The sequence below is a fragment of the Scyliorhinus torazame genome, chromosome 21 (genome assembly GCF_047496885.1).
Source record: "Scyliorhinus torazame isolate Kashiwa2021f chromosome 21, sScyTor2.1, whole genome shotgun sequence".
NCBI lineage: Eukaryota > Metazoa > Chordata > Chondrichthyes > Carcharhiniformes > Scyliorhinidae > Scyliorhinus > Scyliorhinus torazame.
Window position 1 is genome coordinate 8591208 of NC_092727.1, and position 25214 is coordinate 8616421.

General features: G+C 42.1%; 1 protein-coding gene across 4 annotated transcripts in view; it reads left to right on the forward strand.

Annotated features, from left to right (window-relative positions):
- Nucleotides 1-25214, forward strand: part of kmt2a (lysine (K)-specific methyltransferase 2A) — a 213682-nt gene that overhangs the window by 51170 nt on the left and 137298 nt on the right. For all 4 annotated transcript variants that reach the window (XR_011937424.1, XR_011937425.1, XM_072486449.1 and 1 more), the window contains exons 2-3: nucleotides 3089-3167; nucleotides 13907-16560. Coding sequence is in view for 2 of the 4 variants with exons in the window: in XM_072486449.1 (XP_072342550.1) it covers nucleotides 3089-3167; nucleotides 13907-16560 (2733 nt within the window). In the remaining 2 variants the exon portion in view is untranslated. The remainder of the gene's footprint in view (nucleotides 1-3088; nucleotides 3168-13906; nucleotides 16561-25214) is intronic.

Sequence of the window (25214 nt, forward strand, 5' to 3'; positions counted from 1 at the left end):
TTCACCTTCCCAAACTGCAGTATTCTATCAGTACATTATATTAGAATGCAACAAAAATTGGGTCCTCACATGAGATTGCATAAGTGGGAATAGATGCAGAACAATTATTGGTATTAAAGCATTTACAACAACAGGGCGGATTTGAGTAGGTGAAGGAAAATATGACTACTTCTCACCCAAATTGCTGTACACTTGCAAAATGATTAGGGTATTTCCCAAAGGAGATGCATGTTTCAAAAAGAGATCGGTTTGCTTCCAGTCCCACACAAGCTGTTGAGTACACTTGAAAACCAGAACAGTAGCAAAATAATATTGCTGTAAACATTTGCATATAAGGCTACATTTCTATATATAAACCAAACCCTGAAAACTGTACCCAGAGACACCAGTCAACATTACTAATCCTGTATCCACTAAAATTCTCATCTTTTTATGTTAACTGGTACCCACAAGTATATTGCTTCCTGGTCTTTGAGTTTACTCATAAAAATGCCTAGAAGGAAAGTATGTCATTTATCAAGACTGTTCCATGCAACATCCATTTATTATTGCTGCACAGATGTGGGCTAGCCTGATGAGAATTTCCAACATTTTCTGTTTTTATTCCATTTGGGACTGTTCTCTTCTGGACTTCCCTTTCACCCATCTATTAATCCTTTATTTTAAAGACATAATCCCCTGAAAATAAGTGGAGCATTTAATACTCCTTTAACTGTTAAGTCTCCTATGTGGCACATATTGATGCACCTCCAGTTTAAATATGTCAATTGACCCTGAAACAACTACCGTTTCTGGGAATCTTTCATGTTTGATTATGGGACATTAAAAAAATTCTCATGGGCAGCAAAAGTAAGAACTGCTTTATCCATTAAATAAAAAATGACTGGAAAAGCGGAGCATATGCTTCAAATGGAGTCATAATGAAGAGAGAAAGTAACGTCAAAATAAAAAGGGCTAAGTAGGGTGGTGTAACACAGAGTGACCCAATAGAGGCTCATGCCCACACTCCCTCACACTGAGTTTGCAATCTCAGTGGTGGTAAATTGGACGGAGTTTCACCATGTGTGCTCATCCCATTGCGCTGCACTATAAAATAATGTTGGCACAATCCTTAGACCACCTCTATTTTCTCAGCTGGTGAATGAGACAGCAGGAAGAAAAAATAATCATTTCCTCTTTGTGACTTTTCTTTGCCCCACCAGCAGCTCTTATGCCTCTGTAAGCCTGGGTCTGCCTCGGGCGTGATTATTGCGTACATATTTGAGGAGGATCTTCTAACACCCTTTCACTCAAGGTGCAAGAAAAATGGTTGCCTAATAAATGATCCTGCTCACTCTTTCAGGATCCAGACTCTCGTTTGGTGTTACTATGCTGGTTATTGTTCCACTGAGATGTTTTTTTTATAGGTTTCAAATAGGGCACCTGACATGCTATTTCTCCTCCACACATTTCCACTGTATAATTTTTATTGAAATAATGAGTCATTTATGGACTGCTACTCCAACTCATTCTTTTTACCTAGCTCTTAACTACTAAATCTTCCTTTCTCCAATGTCAGTATAATCACTCTTTACATATATAAATGTTGCACAGTCTCAGAGGACCATAGGCTGTTCTCCCCTTTGAGAGCGAGAGAACTGAGTGGTGGTGCCATAACCTGAGGGTCACTACACCTCAGCAAAGGGGCAAGGTTGAGAAGGTGGGGTCTTCATGAATAACCTCTCTACCTGAATAGTAAAAGTTAACATTTCCCAGGATTTGGGACAGGGTCAACAACCTTCCCATGCGTTGGATGGCAGCCCAGCCTTGCTGCGTCTGACAGTCCTTTGGATGAGGAGTTAAACCGAGGTTCCATGTTCCCTCAAATGAATGCAAATGATCCCGTGGCACTACCATGAAGAAAAGCAGGGGAGTTTTTCCCGGTTTTGTGGTCAATATTCATCCCTTAATTAACTTAACTAAAAGAGATTATTTGGTTGTTGTCACATTGCTGTTTGTAGGTGCTTGCTGTATGAAAATTTGCTGCTATGTTTCCTACATAACAAAAGTGGCTATGTTTGAAAAATACTAATTTGCTGTAAAGTGCTTCAGGACTTCCTGTGGCTGTGGAAGGCACTGTATAAATGTCAGTCATTTTGAATTGTTAAGATCCCTCTCGAGACTTAACTTTTCAAAAAGATATTTGAATTTCAAGAGACTGAATGGGAGGATCAGATAACATTTCAAGTTTTAAGACTGTGATAAACAAACTAAAAGCAACATTGGCTAAAGGCTAAAATAAGCAAAACACTGCAGATGCTGGAATCTGAAGCAAGGACCAGAGAATGCTGGAAAAATGGAGCAGGTCTGGCAGCATCTGTAGAGAGAGAGAGACACCGAGTTAACGTTCAAGTCTGTTTGAATTATCAGGGAGCTTATAGTTGCCTGTTGCCTTCTCCATGCCAATAATTTGTCCAAACAGAGTCAACTTGCCAACCAATCAGTACCCCTTTCTCCTTTAGTCGTTGTGATCGCTTGAAATGTGGTGTCCTTGTATTTGTCTGGATGAATGCAAGGTGAAAAGCTTTGGCACATGTCTCACTTGAGTAATAATTTTGAATTTGAGATGTTAACGAATTGGTAGCCAATGAGGGGGCCGATAGGAGAGCTGACAGGAATCAAAATTTAAGCTAAGACAAGAGTGCCATTCTAATGAACGAGACTTGACAGCTGGATCATGCAAGCCTTTGCAGGATAACCTTTATGAATAGAGCCCTGGTACTTTCAGAGTTGGCATGTTGCTGTGTGCAAATTGGGTTTGACATTTGTCAACAACAATATTGACTGCACATGAAGGCAACTTATTGACTGTAAAGAATTTGGGGTGTCTTGATGTGAAAGACAACATAAAAAGTCCCTACATGGCAAACATAGCTTGCTGGTGGCTGCCATAGCCAATTTGAGAGCTCAGTCTGATGAACTGCACTGGACGCCTGTTCAATGCTGGAAAGGGTAGCACTGTACCCAAAAGTTAAAATAGACCTTGCTGCTAGTCAGTCCAAAATGTGTGTTTTTCTAATTTCACAATTTGACTATATTTGTCTTTCAGGATGAACAGTTCTTGGGTTTCTGCTCAGATGACAACAGTGTACGAAGCCCTACAAGATGCCACTCCAGACCCCAGAGAGGTAAATGTTGCCTTTTTTTGTGCTGTCTGTTCTACAGACACAACAAACATTGACCACCACTATCATCATAATCATCATGTGTGCTCTGCCCGAAGAAAGGTCCTTGGCCTGTAGTAGTCTGTCCATGTCTCTCTATCCTTAACTTAAACTAAAGCCACCCAACATTAATATTCTCTCCTCTTCCTCTTTTTCCTTGAAATCTTCGTCACCTACAAGTCTGTTTCTTCTTGAGATGTGCCCTACCCAGGTTACCTATCTCTTCAGAACTACGCTCAGCAAATTTAATTTGTTCACTCTCTACAGCACTTCGTCATTTGTTACTTTTTTCTGTCCAACCAAGCTGGTCTCTTTCCGTAAGGACCAAGTCTCATTTCCATACAAAACAACAACTCCAAATCATGCTCTTTATAAGTTGCTTCTCGAATTGTTGATTTGGACAATGTTCAGCATTGGCCAACTTCCACTGGTTATATTTTGCTAAAATTTTAAGTTGTATTTCATTAAACGAAAGTCCAATTTCTAGGGCTCAGGTTAGTTGTCTTAAATCTTTGCACTTTTTTCAGTTTTCTGTCCATCACTGTAGATCCTGACACCTGCTGGGTTTAATTTGATGGATGGTGACAGCTTACTCGTACCTCATCCAAGTAAATATTCATATTGTGGGAGCTAGACTGTAGGTTTAGGTCAGTTGGCTGGACAGCTGGTTTGTGATGCAGAACGAGGCCAACAGCACGGGTTCAATTCCCTAATGAGGTTATTCGTGAAGTCCTTGCCTTCTCAACCTTGCCCCTTGCCTGAGGTGTGGTTATCCTCCACCAGTTAGCTCGCCCCCAAAGGGGAATGCAGCCTCTGGTCATCTGGGACTATGGTGACTTTACTTGTTGAACTACCAAGGTGCATCAAAGCTGAGTCTGGACCTTTTCTCATCTGCTTTCCAGATGTGCATATTTTTCAGCAGATGTTTTTAGGTAGCAATCAAGAGCCTAATTTGAGCTGACTTTTTTTTCTGCATCCTGTTTATGGCTCAATTGCTTCCCTCTCGTTTGTATTGTTTAATGCTTCACTGGGGAATGTGCTAATAGGCCATCGGTAGAGCTCATATGATTCTGTTTTTGGCATTTTGATATTTGTGCCTGATGTTGTGCACAAATCTCTGGTTCATAACAGAGGAAAAATAACTTTTAAGAATTGTAAATTCTTCCAACTCATATTTTGATATTTCAGGGAATTTCTGCTTTAGGAATTGAAGAAGGTTTATAAAAATATTACATACACCTGAGAATTTATGTCAGCAGTTTTCAAAGGCTGCTAGACCCGTCAGCATTAGACATTTGGAAAACGTTGTTGTTCGTAAATAAATTATATACGCACTCCCTGGGGCCAATTTAACACCTGGCACAAGCCTTTTGTTTTGGCCATGGTTGCCTCCTGAGGCTATGCTATTTTGCCCTGATTTGGTAAACTGCACTCTGGCGTTTCCTGGTTTGAGAGAGCGGGAGAATGACCATTTCTAATGAGGAATCGGCTGACAATCATGTTGAGGGGAAGTGGCAATTCAGGTTAGACAGGTCCGGCAGTAGGGCAAAGGGTTTTTTCGAGGCCCGAAAGGAGCAGTTTTTATTTGCCTTCTGAGAAAAGCCAACAACCTGAAATGTTAACTCTTTTTCTCGCTCCACAGACGTTGCGATGCAACAGTTTCTGTACCAGTTGAGTGTTTTCGTGAGGTTTTGGGACCATCAAAGTTGGGCACTTTTTCTGCAACTGTGAATTTCTGTAGTTAGAATTTCTGAAGAGAGAGTTGACAAGCTGGGACTTTGTTTATTGGAGGGGAGAAGATTCAGGGGTAACAAAAGGTGGAATATTGCAGATGTTGAAACTGCAAAATAAAAACAGAAAATGCTAGAGACATTCAGCCAGTTAGGTGGATCTGTGGCGTGAGAGAATCAAAGGTAATATTTTCGATCTAGAGTCAAAACCATGATTTCTTCCTTTTCTCTAAGATTAAGACTTTACCACAAAAAGGTTGTTTAAACACATTAATCTTAAAGTTAATCTTCTTTAATTTATAAAAATAATAAAATTTAAAATATAGAATAAACTCAAAACTGGAGCGACTAGCTAAACATCGCAATAACAGTAATAGAATAAAAGTAGAACAAGTTTACACAGGCAACTAATGATGTCATAGAGCTTACTGATGACATCAGCAATGGATTTATATAAGAAGATGCATAATAATAACATGATAACAATTATGGAGGTTTATAATGTAAACAATTGGCTTGTTCCCACTGGGCAGCAAAATGGTAATAAGAGGGCACAAACATAAGGTAATCACAAAAATAATTAAAAGGGAGATTAGGGAAAAAGTCTTTATGCCAAGGAATATCTCTACCTCAAGCTGTTGATGAAGCAAAGTTCACAGTATAGATTTTCCAATGAGCACTGCTGTAATGTTGATGTTAATCTAAAGAGGGTTAACACCGGTAGTAAAATAACATTGTAGAATCATAAAGCACAGAAATAGGCTGTTTGGCCCATTGTGCTTATGTGGTTCCTTTGAGAGGAATCAATTAGTCCCATAGCACGGTTTCCCTTGACCACTAAATTGCTAAATTTAGGCGAATAACCTCTTAAGAGCTAATGATAAATTTGCTTAGGAAAGTAGCTTCTGTATGGTGGAAGAGCCCAGTATGAGAATGGCATTGAACTGAGCGTTCCTCGAGAGAAGTATACTTTTCAGACTTGATGGGCTAAGTAACTTGTCATATTCTGTGATTCTAACTATGGCTATGGCTTTTTCATTGATAGTTTGCGGCTGAAATGTGCATGGTTTTATGAATGATATCGTGAATGTGGTGTGGGAGTCTTTTCTGTAGTATCCTCAACTGTCCACTCCCTTAGGTGTCCAGTTCCATGAGACTGTGTTTGCGTGGTTCAGTTTCTCCCTGTCTGAACACAACCAGAGTATTTGCAGCCATTAATTCTCTTCCTGCACAAGATATTTTTCTCTAGAATCTTCCCTTGGCCTCTTTTCCTCTTCATTCCACAGTGGCAACATTTGTGATTTTTCCTGTATATTGATATCTAACTACCTCTCTGTCACTCTCCTTGTTCCCAGAAAAACTTTTGTGTTCTCAGACTGGCTTAGCAACGTCAAGTTGTGGATGAGTCATGACCCCTTCCAAGTGAACATCAGAAGCATTAGTGCTATAATTTTTATCGTCTATCTTTGACTCTGCTTCCTTGCCACTGACTTCTCTCTCCTCTTGGCCATTTGCTTAAGATGAACCAGACCATGTAAATTGGTGTCCTGTTTGAACCAGAACTTCAAACCCCATCTCCATGATTCCTTACTTCTACCTGGGCAGCAATGCCTGCCTCACCCACCACCACCTTCCTACTGCTGCTGAAACGTATGCTCATTAAGTCAGTTCATTTATTGATGGTTTTGTCACGTCTACAGCTGATTTCTCTGATATCCTTGCTGGCCTCAATCCTTCACTCTGTATAAAGTCTTAACTTGTCCAAACCGTAGCCATTCATATCCTGCTGTGTTCGAAGTTCCACTGACCGTTCACCCTGATTCTCTCTGAACTGTATTGGTCTTCCTGTTATCCGATTTATTGAATTTAAGATCCAGACCAATGTCTTCAGACTTCCTTGCAGCCTGTCTTCTCTGGTCCTGTATTCTCTCTTTGGTTCTTCAACGATGATTTCTTGAGCATTCTCCCTTTCTTTCAACGCTGCTGATGAACATTTTTACTGAGGTGGGTCTCTTTACTTCTCCAGCTGCACCTCACTCTCCAATTTGAAACAAGTCTATTGACCAGCCTATTGGCCATTTCTCATAATCTTTGATTCACGATGCCATGAATCTCTGTAGCGCAATTCTGTTTGTGTTTGTGTTGTTTACTTGCTAGCTATTGTGTTTGAATTTCAATCACTGGATATTTGGATGATGCTCCCTTCATGTTCTTAGTAGCTAGATAATTCTTACAACAGAATATAAAGATCTGTTAGCTTTAGATAAATAAGTTAATAGGTGCATGAAAAGAGAAAGACTCACACCATATAGCACAGAAACAGACCATTCAGCCCAACCAGTCCATGCTAGTCTTTATGCTCCACTGTAGCCTCTTCCTATCCTTCTCATCTAAGTTCATCAGCATAATCCACTATGCCCTTTTCTCAAACATGCTTATATAGCTGCCCTTAATTACATCTATTATTCACTACAACTACTCCTGGAGTAACAAGTTCCACATTACCACCTCTCTCCAGGTAAAGACATTTTGACTGGATCTCTTACTTGATTTCTTGATGAATTAATAGCTTCGAAGGTTGCTCATTGCTATTAAGTGAATATCCCTTTGTCTACTTTGCCAAAATCATTCATAATTTTAAAAGCCTCTTGGGCTACTCTTCAGCTTTCTATTCAAAATAAAAGAGATCATACTTTGTTTACCATTTACCGGTCGGTATAATCTCACAGTTCTCATTTTGTTGTAAATCTTTCTTGCACCTTCTTCAGTGCCTTTATATCTGTTTCATAATTTGGCAACCAGAGCTGTGCAAACCAGTCCAAGCGCGTTCTAGCCAAGGTTCAATACAAGTTTAGATGAGCTTTTTGTCATTTTCAGCTGCAACGTTTTGAGTTGTATCTTCAGCAATAAACCCTAGTGCATGTTTTCATACAGCCTTATTGACCTGCATCGAAACTTGCAATGATTTGTGTAATTGTACCTCCAGATCACTTTGCTCCCCTACCCAATTCAGTTACAAATTGTCTCCCCTAGGCTGGGTTCATCAAATGGGGTGATTCCCAGCTCAGTGAACCCGACCTGTCAAGCTGTCAAGGACCTGTAAAAATGCAGTCCAACTATCAAGGAACTGACATGAGCTGTCAAGCCTCACCAACAGGTGTCAAACCTTTTGAAACATGTCCAGGAAGGTTCAAAGCTGTCAAGGAACTGTCCATGGATACTAGGTAAGTTGGCATGGAAGGGGTAATGCAAAGGGTTGAGGGTGAGGCTCATAGATTTGCATGAGGTAGTACTACATTGACATGGGGAAATGGTGGCCATGGGGGTGTGTAGAAGGGCATGGTTTGGCAGAGGTTAAGGCATATGTAGTGCAGGGAAGGTAAGGCTGTAGAGATGTTTTTTGTTTTATTATTCTTTTCCTCGATCTATCAAATATTTATCCACCTCCACGTTAAATATTTCTAATGATCCAGCCTTCAATAATCTCTGGGGCAGAGAGTTCCAGAGATTTGCCACCCTCTGCCAAAATATGTTTCTGCACACTTGGTTTTAAATGACCAGCCCTTTATCTTGTAGCTTTGGCCCCTCATTGGAAACTCTCCCACTATTGAAAACGTCTCACACCTACCCTGTCAAGCCCCCTCAAGATCTTGTATGTTTGAATAAGGTCACCCCTCACTCTTCTGAACTCCAAGGAATACAGACCCAGACTATTTACAGTTCCTTGGCAGCTGGATAGTTCCTTGACAGCTGGAAAACATTTGACCATTTCCTTGACGTCTGCACATCTCTTTACCAGTTCCTTGATAGCCGGACAGTTCCTTGACAGCTGGAAAGCTCGTTGCCATTTCCTTGACAGCTGGGCAGCTCATTGACAGTTGGACAGCTCTTTTACAATATGTCAGTTCCAATGAAATGAAATGAAATGAAAATCGCTTATTGTCACAAGTAGGCTTCAAATGAAGTTACTGTGAAAAGCCCCTAGTCGCCACATTCCGGCGCCTGTTCGGGGAGGCTGTTACGGAAATGAGTTATGAGTTGTTATGAGTTTCTGCATATGAAGTGCATATTCACGTTCACTTTTAACAATTCCAAAGAGTGGGTGTCTTACCTCCTAAAGGTGTCCCGGGACTCTATCCTAAAACCGTACCTCTGCAAAGGGGTACGGTGCCTGTCCAAATGCATCCACCAAGTTCAGCCCTCCTCTTACCTGTTCTAATCTGCACATTGATTCTACAAAATCCTTCCAAAATTGCACTGCAGTGGAGGCAGCTGGTGATTTAAATGGCCAGTGAACCCCGGCCAGTCCCGTCCCCACGAAGACTGGAAATGCCAGGTTTGGGGCCGGGCTAGAAATCTTGACAATTCCGTCGTTCGAAAATCTGGTCCGGAGAGTCTTATTTTTGAACCAATATTTGATCTCCTTATTTTTCTTTAAAAAGTGTAATACCTCTTATTTATGTTGAAATTAATTTGTCAATTATATGCCCATTCTACAAGTTTATTCATGCCTTTGAGTAACTTGTTGCAGTCCTCCTCCATGTTAACGGTCCCTCCCAATTTGCTGTCATCTACAGACTTCAAAATTATATTTTTGATGACAAAGTTTAAATAGTCAATGGCGTTTATATAGCGTCAGTCACAATCTCAGGATGTAACAAACAGAGTGCTTTACAGCCAATTAAGTACTTTTAAAGTTTAGCCACTGATTTAAGGTAGGAAATGCTGCAGCCAATTTGTGCACAGCAAACACTCGCAAACAGCAATTTGGTTATGACCAGTTACATTTTTTGCAGTGTTGTTAGTTGAGTGAATATTGACCAGGATGGCTGGAAGATTTCCCTTGCTCTTCTTCAAAATAGTGTCATGGAATCTTTGCATTTACCCGAGACAGCGGATAGGATATTAGTTGAGCTTCTTATCTGAAAGAATTCTCCCTCAGTGCTGCACTCGATTGTTAGTCTAGAGTTTCATGCTTAAATGTCTAGAGTGAGACGTGAATCCAGAAACGACATCGATGCGAGAATGCTATCATTTGATCCACATCTGGCTGTAAGTTTATTTGTGGGACATACACATAGGCTGCTGAAAAAGGTCAAAAAACTTGGACAATTAGCCTAAAGTCATTTCACAAGAGATCTTCACAGAGAAGGAACAGATTTATTCAATTTACTTGGGCTAGGTTCAACCTCATACCTTTGAGATGAAAATACACAGTGTCCTAACTGAATGCACCATTGAGTCTTCCTCGTGCGACAATGTACAAATGTTTCCAGCTGTAAAGTACAAAATTCTCTTCACTAGCTCTACCTTCAACCATCTAAATTTTATTTCTGCATTGTTCTTGTCCTTCCATGAGAAGCTGATGAAAGTGACTGAATTCCTGATACGCTGTCAGCTGATTATAGTTTATTGTTAGTAACTAGCATTGTAACCTCTTGTAAAGCCAGAAGGCCCACTTTGGGTTGGGGGGGGGGGGCTGTCAATCCCAACAGATTTTTCAAGAAGTAAATACGAATGCTTCTAAGTATCTTACTCTCGTGCTCTGTGAAAAGATGCTGATGTTTTAAAATTGCATCTGATGAATATGAAAACAATTTTGTTTTCATTAAAAAGGATACTCAGATGCCCACTTCAAACACAAAAAAATTGTTTTGATTTTGTTTTGGGTATACTTCTGGGGGATGGTAGTCTAGTAGGAGTGTTACTGGACTAGTAATCCAGATGCTCAGACTAATGTTCGGGAGACATCGGTTCAGATCCCACCATGGCAGCTAGAGGAATTGAAGTTTAGTTAATTAATCTGGAATAAAAATCTAGTCTCAATAATCATGGTCATGAAACTACTGGATTGTTGTAATAACCTATTTGTTTCACCCATATTCTTAGGGGAGGAAATCTGCTGCACGTTATCTGGCCTGCATGTGACTCCAGACATGCATAAATGTTGTTGACTCGTAACTATCCTCTGAAACGCCCCAGCAAGCTACAGGCAGCTCACCGCCACCTGCTCAAGGGCAGTTATGGGAAGGCAGTAAATTTTGGACTGGCTGCTGATATTCTAATTCCAAGAATGAATGGAATAAAATTTTGTTACATACGTAAGAAGTACAGCAGACAGCAAAAAAATTATGGTCATTATACGTACCTACCATAAGTGTTGTATGCTAGAGGAGGGCTCATCAGTACCAGATCAGATAGTAATCTCTTTACCTGCCCAAGGGTTCATCCAGATGATTAATCTAAATGGTGAAGCATGTAAGGCCTAATATAGATTCCTGCAAGACTCCACTTGGAATTGATCACCACACAAGAGCGTTTACCATTAATGATGATTGTCTATGAAAATGCAACTATTTTGGGCAGCACGGCAGCACAAGTGATTAGCACTGTGGCTTCACAGCGCCAGGGTCCCAAGTTTGATTCCCTGTTGGGTCACTGTCTGTGCGGAGTCTGCACGTTCTCCCTGTGTCTGCGTGGGTTTCCTCCAGGTGCTCCGGTTTCCTCCCACAGTCCAAAGACGTGCAAGTTAGGTGGATTGGCCATGATAAATTGCCCATAGTGACCAAAAAAGGTTAGGAGGGGTTATTGGGTTACGGGGCTAGGGTGGAAGTGAGGGCTTAAGTGGGTTGGTGCAGACTCGATGGGCTGAATGGCCTCCTTCTGCACTGTATGTTCCTATCTAACCTGGGATCTATGCTCCAAGGTTGCAGGACTATATCTTACATTCATTGGTTATTAATTGTTCTGCCATTGGAAACAGATGCCGAGGTGCCAGGTTCAATCCCGGCTCTGGGTTACTGTTTGCGTGGAGTTTGCACATTCTCCGTGGGTTTCACCCCACAACCCAAAGATGTGCCGGGTAGGTGGGTTGGCCACGCTAAATTGCCCCTTAATTGGAAAAAATGAATTGGGAACTCTAAATTTTCAAAAAATGAACACTCTTTATCTAAGCTTCTTTGCTCTATCAGCTCCAGGTATGGCACATTTGCATAATGTTTTGAAAGTTCAAATATTGGGGCCTAGAAATTTGATTTGCAGTCCAATAAAGCCTCCAATTTGGCGGGTAAAAAGACATTGGAAGCCTGAAATTCCCAGCTAGTCATATGTAGGCACAAAACGATGTCTGTTGTCTATGCCAGGAACAGACCTTAAGGTAATGGCGGCACGGTGGCACCATGGTTAGCACTGCTGTCTCACAGCGTCAGAAACCCGGGTTCGATTCCGACCTTAGGTGACTGTCAATGTGTATATGCACATTCTCCCTTTGTCTGCGTGGGTTTCCTCCAGATCCTCTGGTTTCTTCCCACCATCCAAAGATGTGCAGGTTAGGTGGATTGGCTATGCTAAATTTTCCCTTAATGTCCAAGGATGTGCAGATTTGGTAGATTGGACATGATCAGTGCTTGGGGTTATGGGGATAGCCTGCGCAAGTGGGCCTAAGTAGAGTGCTCTTTCAAAGGGTCACTGCAGACTCGATGGGCCAAATGGCCTCCTCCAGCACTGTAGGGACTCTGGATTCGATTTTCGCATGCAGCTTATCACCTCAGGTCCTCTATGACACATTGTCATCACCGGCTGCTCCAAACAACCCAATGTTCAGGAAAATGCAGTAAGTGCTGCCTAACAGACAGTCTTTAAAGGTAACATCTTAAAGTATACTTAACTTAATATAGATCCAGGAGGAGCAGGAATCCTCTGCCTATTAAAACTATGGACATTGCAGCTGAAAGCCGACACCTCTCTGGTCACCGACGTGCCCGTCCTGTCATGGGCACTGATGACCCTCTCCACCTCTTAACCCCAACTTAGCCAGCTAAAGAAGGATTTTACTATTGCTATATCAATATCCATATTCAGCATTTCCACTAACTGTTTGGATGCCCTGATATTTGTGTTTGATGGCTTAAGCTGAGCGCAATACCTGTCCCATTTGTTATGGGTCAGGGTTTAGAAAACTCCAAAGTATATCATGGAGTTCACCTGACCTGCAACTGTTTATAGATTTTGGTTGTGAGGAGCACAAGGGCCGACCTTTCAGGTGTTAATCCACAGAGGCCGTAAGCACTTTTAAAATCAAAAACAAAGTTAATTCTACGAATTCAGTTAACATTTTTAGAAACACACACTGAGCATTTGTATCAACTACAAACATAAATACCCCACACAGCTACAGTACTCTATAAATAACACTTAATAATTTTCCCCCGTAAGCTGTTTCCAATTTAATAACAACATCCCATAAAACCAGGAAACCCTTTTACCAAAACAGTAGGTTTAAATTCCTTCCAGAAAACAGCACTTTTAAGTTATCAAGTGATCTGGAGACACATTTTAACATGCAGAGAGAGAGACACACACACAAGACTTCTCTGTCTGAATCCAGCTTCCAAAATATGTAAACAAAAGTAAAACTCGGAGCCACAGCCAGCTCCCAGCTCAAAAACAAAACTAAAAACCCAGAGCCACAACCCAGCTCCACCCACACAATGACATCACTGAAGCCATTTGATAATACAAAACATTTCTTAAAGGGACACTCCCATGACACATTCATCTAAGAGTAATCTTAAAACATATTTCTGCTAAAATTGGATTGGTCCTTTCATTTCATTATTCATCTTGGTTGTGTTTTACCACATGTTCTTATTTTGATTTTAGGGACACAAATGTCGGTTGCATTGTAGTGATCATACCCCATCTAGTAGCACAGCCCATTCATCTTGATCTGAGGTCCAATGGTAACTGCTTAAAGGAAAATAGCAGGCCTATCAGTATCAGGAAAGAAAGAAAATAATGTTTGTTCATTATAAATCCTAAATAAAAACTGCTTTCAGTTTTTAGCATTTGTTTTTTTTCAATCGATGCTACTGTAATTACTATGGATGAGGAAGTAATTTGTCTTGTATTAAATATATTTTAGTGATTGAGTTTCCATAATTTTTAACATAAAAATTTGTCTTTAACTTTTAGTCGAATCACCTCAAAGGAAGCTTCGAGGAAGACAAAGGACATTTTCGTCTCAGAGCTCAGATGTGTTATCGGATTCACCCTCTACACTGTCCCCTCCAAACAAGCCGGAGTTAAAACCTGTTGAAAAGGAAAAGAAACAAGAAATAAGCAGTGGGGAGAGGAGGAGAGGTCGGCCTCCAGTGTTGAGCAATCCAAAGCTTCATTTTTCGCATGACAAGAAAGAGACAACAAATGGGAAAACAGAAAAGCAAAAAAGTGAAAAAGAAAAGAAAGTGAAAAAGAAAACTTCTGCATTGTTGCAGCAGGCAACAAAAATCAAGAAGCTACGAGCAGTCAAACTGTCCCCTTTGCAGTCCAAATTAAAGAAAGCTAAGCTACAGATAAACAGCAACGGGGGTAAGATTGAACGGAGGAGAGGGAGGCCACCATCTTCAGAGCGATTAAAAACGGTTCCAAAACTGCTTGTTCCACCACAACCCAAGAAGCAAAAGAGATTTCGTAAGGAGAAAGATGTCACACCAACACCAAAACCGTCAGTGACCAAGGAGGGGAAGACTGATGTCAGGCAGAGGCCCCGGAGGATAACTAAACCAGTCCGAGTTGTTCCTGTCACAAAACGAACTGATGCAACTATTGCAAAACAATTGCTGCAGAGAGCCAAAAAAGGAGCGCAGAAACGGATGGCTTCACCTCAGTTGAAAAATATTCGTCAGTTTATCATGCCAGTAATCAGTGCCATTTCCTCCAGGATTATTAAGACTCCAAAAAGATTTATTGAAGACGACAGCTATATTCCTCCTGTCAAGGTTCCACGGCTAGAGTCAACACCAACTGGTCGGTTCAGCACAATATCTTGTGGGTCTAGTGAAAAGTCTAGTGCTGTTTCGCAGCATTCTTCACAAATGTCCTCCGATTCTTCCAGGTCAAGCAGCCCCAGTGTCACCTCCACTGATTCACAGGCATCTGATGAACTACACACTCTTCCTGAAGTACCAAGCCAGTCCACAGACTTGCATAGTTGTTTAAATACTTCACAGTCCAGTGAATCAGGAGGCATGGACAAAAAGGGTCACCGATTCTCAATTCCAGAAAGAAGCAATATGGTGAGCAAGAAATTGCCAACTTCATCACCTCAGCCAATATCATCATCATCTCCTCCACCGCCCTTGCTTTCACCTCCCCCTCCCCTACAACAATCTTCAAACTTGTCTGATCACTCTCCGTGGCTGATGCCTCCAACAATACCTTTCATTCCACCACCAACAGCTCTGCCGGAGAAGCGGAAGTCTATCTTGAGAGAGCCGACGTTCAAATGGACATCTCTCAAAAACCTGAGGCCGGAATCGCATCAGTACTTCTCTTCAGCAAAGTATGCCAAAGAGGGACTCATCCGCAAACCGATATTCGATAACTTCATAACGTCACCACTGACTCCTGAAGATGTTGGCTTGCCATCCAGGTTCCACGCGTCCTCCAGCACCCCTCCACCTCGCTTTTTCTCTCAGCTTCACCCTGCCTCCAGGTTTGATACTCATAAGAGAAGTCCCCTACTCCGTGCCCCACGATTCACTCCTAGTGAAGCTCACTCCAGAATTTTTGAGTCTGTTACTGTGTCGTCGCACTCTGTGGGTCGATCTTCGGTTTCAGGTAAAGGACATTCTTCCAGAAGGAAGAAGAAAGAGATGCATATTCCAAGCCGCACTGATCCAAAATCTCCCTCACACTCCATGAGAACCAGAAGTGGACGACTGATTTCTACAGACTTATCGCCAATCACTCCGCAGACTGCCGTAGCCTCCTCATCTCCTGTAAGCTCCATCCTAACTGGTGCCTTAACTCCCCCTCTTGGTGGTTTGGTGCAGACTGAGGGAACAGTGAAGGATAAAGATGGTCGAACAAAACTGGGGTCTAGACAGACCACTCCAGGGGACAGCTTCACTGGAGACTCGGCCAGTCCAACATCTCCACTGTTTCCGTCGCACGCACCAAGTGCCCAAAAGGACAAAGGAAAAAACAAAGACAGGTTAACTGAAGATTTATCCAAAGAGAAAGATAATGAGAAAGGGTCTGAGAAAGACCGGGATCGAGACAAAGAAAAGGAAAATAAACGAGAAACTAGGAAAGAGAAAGAAAAGAAGTCTCAGAGTAAGGGGACAGAGGTTCAGTCTGCTGCACCATTATTTCTTTTTCCCAGGACAATGGATGATGACAGAGCTGTTAGCGAGGATGTAGCTGCTTCATCTTCAATGAAGAAAGTTTCAGGGAGGGCCAAAAAGTTGAATCTAATAGATAAAGGCGGGCTGACACTGGGAGATGGCCCTTCCTCAACACTGTCTGATGTGAAGAATAAAAACTCAAAGAAAGGCAGACTAGGATCTGAAGAGGTAGGGTCTGTGACAGGTGATACTGAAAATAGTACAGCTGCATCCATAGGCAATAAAGACAAGCTTGCCCCACATTCTTCCATTACCGCCATGCTCACATCTGGTACTCTTAAACATTCTGCACCCGCTATTAGTAATATGCTCGCACAAGCAGACAAGATGCCAACGACAGATAAGAGAGTTGCAAACCTACTGAGAAGGGCCAAAGCACAGCTCTGCAAAATCGAAAAGAGCAAGTCATTAAAAATAACTGATCCAACAAGATCCCAGGTAACTGTTATGATTTAACTTTGTTAATAAAGTACGTCTATTTGACTTTGATGTAACAGTAGTTCAGAAAATGGAGTGCTGACACATTTTACTACATTGCAGGCGCTTTCCTCATGAAGGTATGTATCTAATAGTCTCAATCCCATTTTTGCTGTCTCATCTGGTTTTGTTTATCAAGTTCCAGTTTTACTATGTAGCTGCTAATATTTGATTCTTTACAGTGGATAGTTGACTTGTTTAACATTTCATTTTGTTCGTAATCTTCAGGTGCAGAGTCTTCCAAATAAAGCTAATAAGCTTCCTTACTTGATAACTTGAAAGTTTGAGTTACCTGGAATGATTTTCCTTTTCTCTCCACCTTGTTAATGTCAGTAATATCCTTGTTATTAGGGGACCATAACTGCTTCAGATTGGTCCAAGCAATGCTGTGTGCAATAGTTAACAGCTCTAAGAACTCTGAAAATTGGTTCTTGCCCAGATTGTACACAATCCATGGCTTCCCCTTAATGCCTGCAAGCTTGAAAGTTTCTGTTTGTTCTGTCATGGAAGCTCAGTTTTACTCAGCGTATTGAAGGAGTTTAACCCTAATTATGCAGTTTTAGGCTCTGTTGATCCTAATTGATGTTATAACTGGATGGAAGATTCCAGAATGGAATCTTGGTTCAAAAGACCGTACCTTTTATTTCTTTAAAATAAAAACATGGAAGAACAGAATCACAGGACCACTAATTAGTTGACAAAAAAATTAGACATGAAAAGTTGGATTATTACACAATACTCCTTTACTTCCCCTTAGTTTAACAAATACACACAGATTTTACGATTAACGCAATCATTGCAAGATATATCTTAGACTGCAATGGTCTCAGTAGCACAACCCTTGAAACACACAAGATGGTTGTGGCCAAATACACTCTCCTTTAAACCTCAAGTTAGTGCGTGTAGATTTCTCATCAGAATCCCCCCCCAGATGATTGTCACATGAGAGTTTCCAAACGCCACTCCCCAAAAAAACACATTTTAATATCTTGATTCACAGTAATGCTTTCCATTGGTGGTTTGCATTCTGAAACCCAGAACATGTTTTACAAATTACGTTTTTAAACAAAGCTTCCACTCCACTTTTAACAGCGAATCCAGTCCAGGGGTTTACACGAACCTCTTTAGGATTTCATGGCTTGACTGTGTACAAACTGCTCACAATTGCTTCAACTCTCGATTCCCAGACTGTATTAAAATGGCATCAAACGTTTCATGTACATCAAGTCTGCTGACCCACTTTAAATCTAGTTACTGCAATTGTCTCTTTAACTCAGAACACTTTGTTTCTCGTCCTTGAATTCTTCTGAATGATATCTTGGTCCCTGTTCTCTTAACTTAAATTATCTTAGACATTCCTTCTGTTCCAATTCCCTGGTTATATGGATTGTATCTAGTTTCTTCAGAAGCCTGCAACTTTGCAACTCTTGTCATGTTCAGCTTCCCCTGGCAGAATTGAGAGATGTTCACTTTCCAACTGCGATGTATTCAGCTAAAACTAAAATTTAAAAGCTTTCTCTACCTTACAATGGCCTCCAGTTGCTAAGCAATGGCCACATGTTTATGTATTTTATTTATTTTTCACGCTGTGACCCCCTCTAATAGAATCATAGTTCATAATTATGAAGATTTCTTTACACTGGTGTTATGTCAACTTCATACAAACTTAATCTGACAAATATCTAATCATATAAGATATTACGTTATACAAGTACATTTCTTTTAGCTCACATTTACAGATCACAGAAAAATAGAGGCCCTTCGGCCCATTGAGTCAGCAATGACACATAAAAAACACCTGACCTACCTACCTACCTAATCTCATTTGCCAACACTTGGCCCATAACCTTGAATATTATAACATGACATTCTCACCCAGGTACTTTTTAAAGGATGTGAGGCAACCCCCCTCTACCACCCTCCTAGGCAGTGAATTTCAGACTGTCACCACCCCAGGGGTAAGAATGTTTTCCCTCAAATCCCCCTAAACCTCCTGCCTCTCACCTTGAACTTGTGTCCCCTCGTGACTGACCCTTCAATTAAGGAGAGCAGCTGTTCCCTATCTACCCTGTCCATGCCCCTCATCATCTTGTACACCTCGATCAGGTCACTCCTCAGCCTTCTTTGCTCCAGCGAAAACAACCCAAGCCTATCCAACCTGGTAAATTTCCTCTGCACTTCCTCCAGTGCAATCACAGCCTTCCTATAATCTGCCAACCAAAATTGCACACACTACTGGTGTGGCCTCACAAAAGTTGTATACAACTCCAACATGACCTCCCTGTTTTTGTGATCTATGCCTCGATTCATAAAGGCAAGTGTCCCATATGCCTTTTTCACCACCCTATTATCCTGCCTTCAGAGATCTATGGACAAACACACCAAGATCCCTTTGTTACTTGGAACTTCCCAGTGTAATGCCGTTCATTGAATATTTTCTTGCCAAATTACTGCTTCTAAAGTGTATTACCTCACATTTTTCAGGGTTAAATTCCATCTGCCACTTTTCTGCCCATTTGACCATCTCATCTATATCTTCCTGTATCCCAAGGTACTCAACCTCACTGTTAACCACCCGGCCAATTTTTGTGTTATCCGCAAACTTACTGATCTCACCCCCAACTCACATAGTCATCTATGTTGTTTATATAAATGACAAAAAATAGGGGACACAGCACAGATCCCTGTGGTACACCACTGGACACTGACTTCCAGTCACTAAAGCAGCTGTCTGTCATCACCTTCTGTCTCCTACAACTAAGCCAATTTTGAATCCACCGTATCAAATTACCTTGTATCCCATGTGCATTTGCCATCTTTATAAGTTTCCCATGTGGGACCTTGTCAAAGTCTTTGCTGAAATTCATGTAAGCTATATCAACTGCACTACCCACATCGACACACCTGGTCATATGCTCAAAAAAATCAAATCAAATTTTGATTTCAAACCTTTCTCTGTCAAAGCCATGCTGACTATCTCTGATCAAACCTTGCCTCTCCAAGTGGAGATAGAATCTCTCCTTCAGAATTTTCTCCAATAGTTTCCCTGCCACTTACACGAGACTCACTGGTCTGCAGTTCCCCTGGCTTATGTCTACAGCCCTTCATGTCAGAATATATAATTACAATGATTTAACCAAAGCAAAGACAATAACTGTAACAACATCATTAGAATCTATACATGGTAACATTGTCATGGGCGGCACGGTAGCACAGTGGTTAGCACTGTTGCTTCACAGCGCCAGGCTCCCAGGTTCGATTCCCGGCTTGGGTCACTGTCTGTGCGGAGCCTGCACATTCTCCCAGTGTCTGTGTGGGTTTCCTCTGGGTGCTCCGGTTTTCTCCCATAAGTCCCGAAAGACGTGCTGTTAGGTAATTTGAACATTCTGAATTTTCCCTCTGTATCCGAACAGGTGTCGTAGTGTGGCGACTAGGGGATTTTCACAGTAACTTTACTGCATTGTTAATGTAAGCCTACTTGTGACAATAATAAAGATTTTTTTTCCCCTGATTTCCAGTTTACAACTCAGAAAAGAATGTTTAGTGCAATTGTCTATTTTGACATTTGTAAGCATAGTTCCATTCTCAAACCCACTTTTCAAATTCACGTAGTAAATTTGCATTTTGATTTACAGTCAAAATGTTATTTTGGTGCTTTAATGTTTCTTTTTGTGTCAAAATAACTTTTAGCTGTTTCAAGAACATTTCATGAAAGATATTTATTATGTTCCCTCAAAATAGTATTGTTTTCTTGATTTGATTGTTCTTTGAACGTCTTGTAATCTTGTGGTTTCTTCCAGTCCCAATTCAAACGGTCCGTTTGAGCCGTGTCAGACACTTCCTCTCTGAAGTTTCATAGTTTGTTCCTATCCTTCAAATACTTTGCATAAATTCAGAACTATCTCAGTCCAATTCTACAGTAGAGTTTGAATGTTTTTTGGCAAACTGTTCAGTTGCTTTTCTTCCAACTACTGCTAAACAGGGGCTGTTTAGCACAGGGCTAAATCGCTGGCTTTGAAAGCAGACTAAGGCAAGCCAGCAGCACGGTTCAATTCCCGTAACAGCCTCCCCGAACAGGTGCCGGAATGTGGCGACTAGGGGCTTTTCACAGTAACTTCATTTGAAGCCTACTTGTGACAATAAGCGATTTTCATTTTCATTTTTCATTTCTTGTGTAGTATCACCAACAAGCATTTTTAAGTCAGTGTCTCCAGTCATTGTCTTAGAAAAATCACTTTTCAATTCTGGTTGACGATTCCTAATTTCCACGTTTTCAGGTATTTCAGTTGTTTTCTTATTGTCCGTTAGTGACTTTGATACATCAGTAATATTACTTTGATCAGTTCTTTGCTCAACTGTATCAGTATTCAACAACAGGTTTTTATTCACAGGAACAACTTTTGAATTGCGGAATTCCATACCACCCACCTTCTTAATTTCCTCCATTTTGCTTTGAATTTCAAAAACCTCATTGTTCTTCTCATGATGAAGTTCTTAACAGTTAGTTAATTTGCTTTTTAATTCTGCATTCAACCAATTTTTCCAGAACCTCCTTTTCTTCTTCAAGGCACTTTCCATGAGATTTCATAAATACTTCAGGGGCGAAATTCTCCCCCAACGGCGCGATGTCCGCTGACTGGTGCCAAAAACGGCGCCAATCAGACGGGCATCGCGCCGGCCCAAAGGTGCGGAATGCTCAGCATCTTTGGCGGCCTAGCCTCAACATTGAGGGGCTAGGCCGACGCCGGAGAGGGATTTCCGCCCTGCCAGCTGGCGGAAATGGCGTTTGTTGCCCCGCCAGCTGGCGCGGAAATGCGGCGCATGCGCGGGAGCGTCAGCGGCCGCTGACAGTTTCCCGGCGCATGCGCGGGAGCGTCAGCGGCCGCTGAAAGTTTCCCGCACATCCGCAGTGGGGAGAGTCTCTTCCGCCTCCGCCATGGTGGAGGCCGTGGCGGAGGCGGAAGGGAAAGAGTGCCCCCACGGCACAGGCCTGCCCGCGGATCGGTGGGCCCCGATCGCGGGCCAGGCCACCGTGGGGGCACCCCCCGGGGTCAGATCGCCCCCCCCCCCCCCCCCCCCCCCCAGGACCCCGGAGCCCGCCCACGCCGCCTGGTCCCGCCGGTAAATACCAGGTTTGATTTACGCCGGCGGGACAGGCAATTTCTGGGCGGGACTTCGGCCCATCCGGGCCGGAGAATTGAGCGGGGGGTCCCGCCAACTGGCGCGGCCCGATTCCCGCCCCCGCCCAATCTCCGGTACCGGAGACTTCGGCGGGGGCGGGATTCACGGCGACCAACGGCCATTCTCCGACCCAGCGGGGGGTCGGAGAATGACGCCCCTGATGCTTGAAGTTCATCACGTTTAAACTGAAGATCAACCTTTGCCAAGTTTGCTTTTTGAAGTTTATTCTTTAGACAGTTCAAATCCTCAATCAAATGTTCCAATTTCACTAGACTGATCCTCAATTGTTCTTATCAGTTCTCTGTTTGCAGTCGCACACTCCTCTTTCATAATCTGTGTTAATCAGGTTTTCTTTCAATTGCTTGTAATCTGCAATAGGCGTATTATTTTGCCCCACAATAGTTTCCGAAATGTGTTAAGATCGTCATTATCAATTGCATGTTGCAATGAAGTTGTCATCACCTTGCTGTCTCTACAAGCCAAATCATTACCTAGGATGAAATCTATTCCTCCAATAGGTAATTTATGAATGATTCCCACCGTGACAATTCAATTTACAAAATTACTTGTTAAATTAACTTTACACAAATGAACAGGTTCATCCCTTCCATTAATACCTCTTACAAATACTTTTTCCTTCATAAAACCTGCTGGAATACAAATTGTACCATCAGCTACCATCATTGATTGATTTGCTCGCATATCTCTTAAAATTTTAATTTGTTTGCTTATTTTGTTAGACGAGCAAGGGAAAACTTCTTCATTTGAAACACAATGTCCATAAGACATAGGAGCGGTAGTAAGGCCATTCGGCCCATCGGGTCCACTCTCCATTTACCCGCTCTCTCCATAGCCCTTAATTCCTCGAGAAATCAAGAATTTATCAACTTCTGTCTTAAAGACACTCAACGTCCCGGCCTCCACCGCCCTCTGTGGCAATGAATTCCACAGACCCACCACTCTCTGGCTGAAGAAATTTCTCCTCATCTATGTTCTAAAGTGACTCCCTTTTATTCTAAGGCTGTGCCCCTGGGTCCTAGTCTTCCCTGCTAATGGAAACAACTTCCCTACATCCACCCTGTCTAAGCCATTCATTATCTTGTAAGTTTCTATTAGATCTCCCCTCAACCCCCTAAACTCCAATGAATATAATCCCAGGATCCTCAGACGTTCATCGTATGTTAGGCCTACCATTCCTGGGATCATCCGTGTGAATCTCCGCTGGACCCGCTCCAGTGCCAGTATGTCCTTCCTGAGGTGTGGGGCCCAAAATTGCTCACAGTATTCTTAATGGGGCCTAACTAATGCTTTATAAAGCTTCAGAAGTACATCCCTGCTTTTATATTCCAAGCCTCTTGAGATGAATGACAACATTGCATTTGCTTTCTTAATTACGGACTCAACCTGCAAATTTACCTTTAGAGAATCCTGGACTAGGACTCCCAAGTCCCTTTGCACTTCAGCATTATGAATTTTGTCACCGTTTAGAAAATAGTCCATGCCTCTATTCTTTTTTCCAAAGTGCAAGACCTCGCACTTGCCCACGTTGAATTTCATCAGCCATTTCTTGGACCACTCTCCTAAACTGTCTAAATCTTTCTGCAGCCTCCCCACCTCCTCCATACTACCTGCCCCATCACCTATCTTTGTATCATCGGCAAACTTAGCCAGAATGCCCCCAGTCCCGTCATCTAGATCGTTAATATATAAAGAGAACAGCTGTGGCCCCAACACTGAACCCTGCGGGACACCACTCGTCACCGGTTGCCATTCCGAAAAAGAACCTTTTATCCCAACTCTCTGTCTTCTGCCTGACAGCCAATTGTCAATCCATGTTAGTACCTTGCCTCGAATACCATGGGCCCTTATTTTACTCAGCAGTCTCCCGTGAGGCACCTTATCAAAGGCCTTTTGGAAGTCAAGATAGATAACATCCATTGGCTCTCCTTGGTCTAACCTATTTGTTATCTCTTCAAAGAACTCTAACAGGTTTGTCAGGCACGACCTCCCCTTACTAAATCCATGCTGACTTGTCCTAATCTGACCCTGCACTTCCAAGAATTTAGAAATCTCATCCTTAACAATGGATTCTACAATCTTGCCAACAACTGAGGTTAGACTAATTGACCTATAATTTTCCATCTTTTTCCTTGTTCCCTTCTTGAACAGGGGGGTTACAACAGCGATTTTCCAATCCTCTGGGACTTTCCCTGACTCCAATGACTTTTGAAAGATCATAACTAACGCCTCCACTATTTCTTCAGCCATCTCCTTTAGAACTCTAGGATGTAGCCCATCTGGGCCCGGAGATTTATCAATTTTTAGACCTCTTAGTTTCTCTAGCACTTTCTCCTTTGTGATGGCTACAATATTCAACTCTGCCCCCTGACTCTCCGGAATTGTTGGGATATTACTCATGTCTTCTACTGCGAAGACTGACGCAAAGTACTTATTCAGTTCCTCAGCTATTTCCTTGTCTCCCATCACAAAATTACCAGCGTCATTTTGGAGCGGCCCAATGTCTACTTTTGCCTCCTGTTTGTTTTTAATGTATTTAAAGAAACTTTTACTGTCATTCCTAATGTTACTGGCTAGCCTACCTTCAGATTTGATCCTCTCTTTCCTTATTTCTCTCTTTGTTATCCTCTGTTTGTTTTTGTAGTCTTCTCAATCTTCTGACTTCCCACTACTCTTTGCCACATTATAGGCTTTTTCTTTTGCTTTCATGCATTCCCTAACTTCCTTTGTCAGCCATGGCTGCCTAATCCACCCTCTGATAACCTTTCTTTTCTTTGGGATGAACCTCTGTACTGTGTCCTCAATTACTCCCAGAAACTCCTGCCATTGCTGTTCTACTGTCTTTCCCACTAGGCTCTGCTCCCAGTCGATTTTCGTCAGTTCCTCCCTCATGCCCTTGTAGTTACCTTTATTTAACTGTAACACCTTTACATCTGATTCTACCTTCTCTCTTTCAAATTGGAGATTGAATTCGACCATATTATGATCACTGCCTCCTAAGTGCTCCCTTACTTTAAGATCTTTAATCAAGTCTGGCTCATTACATAACACTAAGTCCAGAATGGCCTGTTCCCTCGTGGGCTCCATCACAAGCTGTTCCAAAAAGCCCTCCTGTAAACATTCAATGAATTCCCTTTCCTTGGGTCCACTGGCAGCATTATTTACCCAGTCCACCTGCATACTGAAGTCCCCCATGATCACTGTGACCTTGCCTTCCTGACATGCACTTTCTATTTCGTGGTGCATTTTGTGCCCCGGTCCTAGCCACTGTTAGGAGGCCTGTACACAACTTCCATTATGGTTTTTTTGCCTTTGTGGTTCCTCAACTCTACCCACACAGACTCCACATCATCTGACCCTATGTCCTTTAGTGCTATTGATTTAATTTCATTCCTAATTAACAAGGCAACCCCGCC